The sequence below is a fragment of the Centroberyx affinis genome, unplaced genomic scaffold (assembly GCF_046629955.1).
Source record: "Centroberyx affinis isolate AG114_WGS23_722 - 3 ecotype Tasmania unplaced genomic scaffold, CSIRO-AGI_Caff_v1 ptg001423l_1, whole genome shotgun sequence".
Lineage (NCBI taxonomy): Eukaryota > Metazoa > Chordata > Actinopteri > Beryciformes > Berycidae > Centroberyx > Centroberyx affinis.
The window spans coordinates 128,600-134,742 of record NW_027279900.1 but is presented as its reverse complement, the minus strand read 5'-3'; the positions used below and the strand labels follow the sequence as shown (position 1 = coordinate 134,742).

The 6,143-nt window shown below is 44.9% G+C and overlaps 1 protein-coding gene across 1 annotated transcript; it reads right to left on the bottom strand.

The window, feature by feature from the left end:
• Positions 1–531: 531 nt before the first annotated feature.
• On the bottom strand, positions 532–5,887 carry LOC139650005 (kelch-like protein 10). Its single transcript, XM_071526530.1, has 5 exons — positions 5,742–5,887; positions 3,982–4,471; positions 2,678–3,280; positions 1,694–1,843; positions 532–894 (listed from the first exon to the last, which is right to left on the bottom strand). Exons 1-5 carry the CDS (start codon positions 5,885–5,887, stop codon positions 532–534), a joined length of 1,752 nt encoding a protein of 583 aa, XP_071382631.1.
• Between the last annotated feature and the right edge of the window lie 256 nt (positions 5,888–6,143).

Below are 6,143 nucleotides of genomic sequence, written 5' to 3'. Positions count from 1 at the left end.
GGCACGATGCCTCTGACTCTATGGATCCAACCGAAGGAGAACTTTGTCTTTTCTCAGCTACAGACCAACACAATGAAGCTGGTAGGGATTCAGTGTCTTGCTCAAGGCCACTTCAGCAAGGTGGATGCTCACTGTTATGTCTTATAACACAATTGTTGTATATTATATTGTATATTATGTTCATTACCATTATTCTATGTTAGCAGCTATTTCCTTTATTCCTTTATTACCTTGTATTTGACACATATTTTACTTCTTTGGCATTGTCCGTCAATTGCTGCTGTGGCACCTGAATTTCCGCAAGGGCATCAATAAAGTGCTATCTTATCTTATCTTATCTTATCTTATCTTATCTTATCTTATCTTCCAAAGCTAAGAAAGAGTCATACAAACTGAAAAAATCTTAGAAATTATTAGAATAACAGCAGTACCACTTGTTAGATGCAAAGAGAAACTAATTTCATTTATTTACGCCAGTCTATGCCAAGGTGGACGGGCAGGACTGGGCTAAAAATAGGGCTATCCAGATAGTTAGATGGATTCCGCCGACCCGCCGGCGGGCTCCTCGGTGCTGGGGAGCGACAGGGTGTCGTGAGGCGCGGCGTACTCGGCCATGTTGGGCAGTCCGTGCGCCACGCAGCAGCTGAGCGCGCTGCGGAAGATCTCCATGTCGCGGGCCTCGTACCACTCGTTGGCGCTCTCATCGTACCGCTCCACGTTGAAGCAGGTGGTGAAGCCGTTGAAGCCTCCGACCACGAACAGCTGGTCGTCCACCACCTCGATGCCGAAGTTGCTGCGCGGATTCAGCATGGTGGCCACGGCGCGCCACGTGTTGGTCGGCGGGTCGTACGCCTCGGCGCTGCGCAGGCGGGTGGTGCCGTCGAAGCCGCCCACCTAGGAGAGGAGAGGTGGATTATGGGTCAGAGGTTTCAATGTGCAGTGGTTCTCAACTTTTTTGCCTTATGACCCCTTAAAACAAAGCGATGCCTACTCGCGACCCCTGTAAAAGACTGTCCAACCAGAGAATGATTTTCCCTTTTCAGGTGTTTTTGATTTGATTATCAGAGGAGGCAGAGAGGCTGAAAACTATTCAGTATTTCACGAGAAAAAAGCAACAATTTGAGAAAAACAGAAACAAATAGACTAGAATAGAATTTGTATAATAGAAATATGTAAATTAATAAGAAAAAAAAATAAGAATGACACTGACTGACAGATTTTTCATAAAAGGCCAATATCTGCCCGATATATCGGTCTAACCCTACTTGAAACCACTGGCAACCAAACCCTCCCAAACATTCCCTGACAGTCCTCTAGTTCAGTGGTTCTCAACGTGGGGTCCGGGGACCACCAGGGGTCCTTGAGGGGGTTCCAGGGGGTCCCCAGCAAACTGATGAATTGTTAAACTTCAGCATTATTTCATTTACAAGAAGTTAACACAATTAGAGAATGTAGAATAATGACTGTTTTGATCATAGTTTCTCTGTTATCTCTCTACCTACAATACAGATAGTCATGGAATTCTGGACAAAATCATATCTGACAATAAAAATATTCTCAGCTTCGGGTCTGAGAGACAAAATCTCATCAAATTGGGGTCCGTGGCCGTAATGTGGTCTAAAGTAGAGGTCCTTGATATGAAAAAGGTTGAGAATCACTGCTCTAGTGTCATCAGTGTTTGTGTGCTCCTTACTGCGTAGATGTACTCGCCGTAGGCGATGACGCCCAAGCCGCTGCGTCTGCTGCTCATGTTGGCGATCAGCGTCCACTGGTTGGTGTCTGGGTTGTAGCACTCAGCTGTTTCCAGACACTCGTTCCCATTAAAACCACCACAGATGTACACCTAGGGAGAGTTAAAGGGCCGTTCTTTTATAGACCTCTGCTGGTAACCAGGAGGAATTACAACAACATTGACTGTAGGCCTCTGGCTCAGTGTACGGTGGCCTGTAATTGACGCAAACAATTAAGTCACATTTTCACAATAGAGGGGAGTAAGCAACTAATTAGAGCAGCGATCCAATAGAAACATCGTAATGTATCTCCATGCTAAATACTGGAATATTAAAACTGCTTTGTCATTTGATTTTTTGGCTTGAGAATGAGGCTTAGGGAACCTTTATAGATGAATTATCGTTCGATGATGGTATTTTGTCCCCCCCTCTCTCTCTCCCAATCTTTCTTTCTTTCTATACATACCTGTCAAATTAAGGCGAAAATGTCAAAAACCTCAAATGTGCGAGGGGTTCCGCTTGTGCTGATATTAGATAACGTACAAATTTGCTGATGTTTGATCTCATTATTGCCTAGGTTAACATTAACTTTGGAGAACATTAACTTTAGGAGAAATTGACTTTGGCTCGCACATTATTGAACACAGAAGGTGAAAAAGTTACTGTGACAGTGGTTTGGTTGGTGACGCCTTTACACTCTACTAGTTAAGGTGCACCTTAAGTCTTCAAGGTGCAACTTAACAAAGACACAAGCTAACTTGTTTCAACATGACGTTTACGTGAGTGTAAGTGTAGCTCAAGGTAGTAGTAGTAGTAGTTGAGTAGTTATCAAGGGAGAAGAGGGTATTTTGTAGTCACTTTTCCAGACAGTTTGGGAGTCAGACTGGCAGTATTCCAGTCATGCTTAAGCTACATCTGTTTTTTGAGTTATTTCTAGCTCCACCCACCTTGCCGTAGAGTATCGTGGCGCTGGCGTCGCTCCTCTGCTCATGCATGGGCGGGAGCACAGTCCACTGGTTGGTCCCAGGATCATAGCGCTCGACACTGTGGAGCCGAAAGTGTCCGTTGTAGCCTCCCATGGCGTAGATATTGCCATTCAGTACCGCCACGCTGACGTAGCAGCGCCGATCATGCATGGGCGCCACCTCCTGCCAGGTGCGGGTACCGAGGTCGAACCTCCGCACGCTGTTGAACTGCTCGATGCTGTCGAAGCCGCCGACACAGTAGACGACGCCGTTTAGGAAAGCGGCGCCGTGGTAAGCCCGGGGAGCCTCCTCGTCGTTTGTCACATTGACCCAGAGCTCGGCGCGGGGGTCGTACGCCTCAATGCCGTTGGTTGGAGTGCCGCCGCTCCAGCCTCCGATGGCCAACAGGACGGCGTGAGGCAGGCGCGGGCGGGTCAGAGGGTTGGAGGATCTGTTGACGGTGACATCATACATGGCCCTCTGGGCGTCGATGATGACCGGCTTGCACTCTGCGTTGTCCTTAACCAGAGTGTTGTTCTTCACCTTGTTGATGAAGTAGTCCGCGGTCATCAAGGCCAGGCGGACCTGGACAGAGACGAGAAGACACAAGTTAGAAATTAAGCATTCTAAACTAGTTTTTGTGAGATGAGGCATATATTTGGGAATATATTCTATAATTCTATAATATCCCAAGCATGCAGGAATATTTGTTGCATTTGTCATCCATAGCTTTGACCCTTGCACTGCTTGCACCAAATATTTGATCTAGGACTTAAACTTTATACTGTAGTGTTGAGTCCGGTCTCTTTTCACTTTTCTGACGTCTTGGACGTCTTGGATATATTTTTCTCCACCTGGGCCACCTTCGTTTTTTTTCTTTCCAGCACTACAAAAAAAAATGGATTACATCTAATAATCTAATGTAATATGTGGCAGTGCTCAAACTTCTTATGCATTGATTAGTTGGATGGTGATTAGTGCACAGGTCCTGCAGATAGATCTATATACTGTATCTCTGTTCATCCTATTTATGTATTTGGAAAGACCTGCACACTGTTTATTATCTATTTTGGTTTTGAATATGACTCGATTTGCTCTAGTCTCAGTCTTGACTTGGTCTCGACTCCCTTTGGACCCGGTCTTGGAATTGACTTGGAATCGGCTTAGTCTTGATTACCACCCTGATTATACTATTGCACTCAGGCTAAGACCATCATCTAAATGCCAAAGATGTTAAAATAAACAGAAAATAGTGACAGCTGCCTTACTGTCCATCCCTCAGTTACCTTGGGCAGCAGCACGGAGATGTGACCTTCCCGTTCCTCAGGCGAGTGGCCGATCCAGCGGAGCACGGCCTCGAACGCCGTGCTCTCCCGCTTCACGTTCAGATCATCCCGCTCGAGGATGTCCGTCAGCTGCTGCAGAGAGAGCGCCAGGAACTCTTCGGAGGCGCCGACAATCTCCTCAAAGTGGCGCAGGATGAACAGGAAGGCCTTGCGCCTCAGGTCCGGGCAGTAGTAGACGTCCACGAAATTCCAGATTCCGATGCAGTTCTCCAGGCAGAGCTGCACCTCCAGGAACTCGCAGCAGATGCGTACGACGCCCATGACGCAGAGCTGGTCCGCCGCCACCAACAGCTCCTCCACGTTCTCCTCGGTCACCGGGACGGAGCGGGTGTAGGCGAACTCGATGAGGAGCCGCATCATGTCGGCCGACACGCCGGGGATGTTGTACAGCCGCTGCTCCTGGGGCGACCAGCCGTGGGTGAAGAGAGCGCTGAGGCATCAGGACGGAGAGGAAAGCAGAGGGTTATTTTATGTTATGTTATTTTCTGTCAAGATGTCCTATATGTGCACACACACACACACACACACACACACACACACATACATGCATGCATGCATACGTACAGTACATAGACACAATCTGTTTAACTGCAGAAAATTCAGTGAAATACAGTCCTGAACATCAATTAAAGAGTGATTTAGTGAAAAAGTGATTGTTCATGCATGCACCCACACACACACTCTACCACACACACACACAATCAGGCCTCTATTTTGTTCTATTGTCCATTATATCACAATCTTAGATATAGCCTTTTCTGTAAAATGTCTGCAGAATGTCCTGATTTGTCTTCTATGTCTGATGAATGTAGACTTCAGTACCTGTTTACAGACAAAGTGTTTCACCTAGCTCAGTTTGTGTTAAATGCCTACCAACAGTGTAGGAGGGCGCTTTATGTTTGATGTGTTAGAGGCACAGTCTGTACCTCAGATGTGCCTAAGTTATGTTTTACAGCTGTAATGTCTAAGGAGCAGGATTGTGTTCATATTTGGTTTGACATTGTTTGACATGTATAGAGGTGTATTATATTTGTTCTTTCGCTCTCACTGTGTTATTGCTTTTGTTTGTTATGTTTGTAGTGTCTTGTAAGCCCATGCGGGGCACCTTTTGGTGCATGACACTTTACTTACTTACTTACATACATATCTTAAAAGGAAAATACCAGTATCATTTAGTATCAGTTATATCCCATTTACTTCTGTCTACGTTGAGTTTACATTTCTCCCAATCATTTTGCAATGCATGCTGAATGTAATCAGATTTTTTAGCATTACTTTAACTTGGTTTTTGTCCTTAGGCCTATATTTTTTGACCACCAAATGAAAAGATGTGAATGTGAAAGTAAAGTTTTAGAGGCAAATTACTTCTCCTGAAGGGAGACAATTATGCTGACTGTGCCGTTAAATTTAAAGTGTTCTTAAAAAATGCTAGTACTTTCAGTGATGTTTGCTCTCTCTTGTCTTCATCTGTTTTTTAGGTCCTTTGTTGTTTGTAAAGCACTATGTGACAAAGCTGTTTTTTTAAAAGAGCTGTTGGAAACAATGTGACTTGACCTAGAGAGAGAAGGAACGCAGTAAGAAATGACGCAGTGAGGCCGTTGTCTGGTTTGGTTTTTCATTTTGGAAGCATGCTTTTGTGTTCCTTCTTATTTAAACAGAAGAACTTCACCAACATCTCTTCACTGAGATAACCGACTCACCGGAAGTATGAGCTGCAGCTGCAGAGGATGATCTTATGGGTGTCGAATTCGACGTCATTGACTCTGATCACTGCGTCACACAGTTTCCCCTCCAGACGCAGCTCATTAAACACTGAGCTGATTGACGCTTCGTCTTGTTCGTTCATTTTGTTCTATCGATCAATGCGTTATCATTTACTCTATCATTTACTCTATTCTTTAGACTCTGGATGATTCTGTTCTTCTCCTAGACAGGTTTCACCAGCTTGTCTGCATCATGAACTCTCAAGCATCTCTTGGTCAGATTCTATGGCTCTTTATTGCATCACAAAGCCTCACGATAAGCAGAAATTAAAGCAGTGGATATTATAGTAACACAGAAATACAACTAAAAAGACAATTTCATTATTTTCATTATTTATT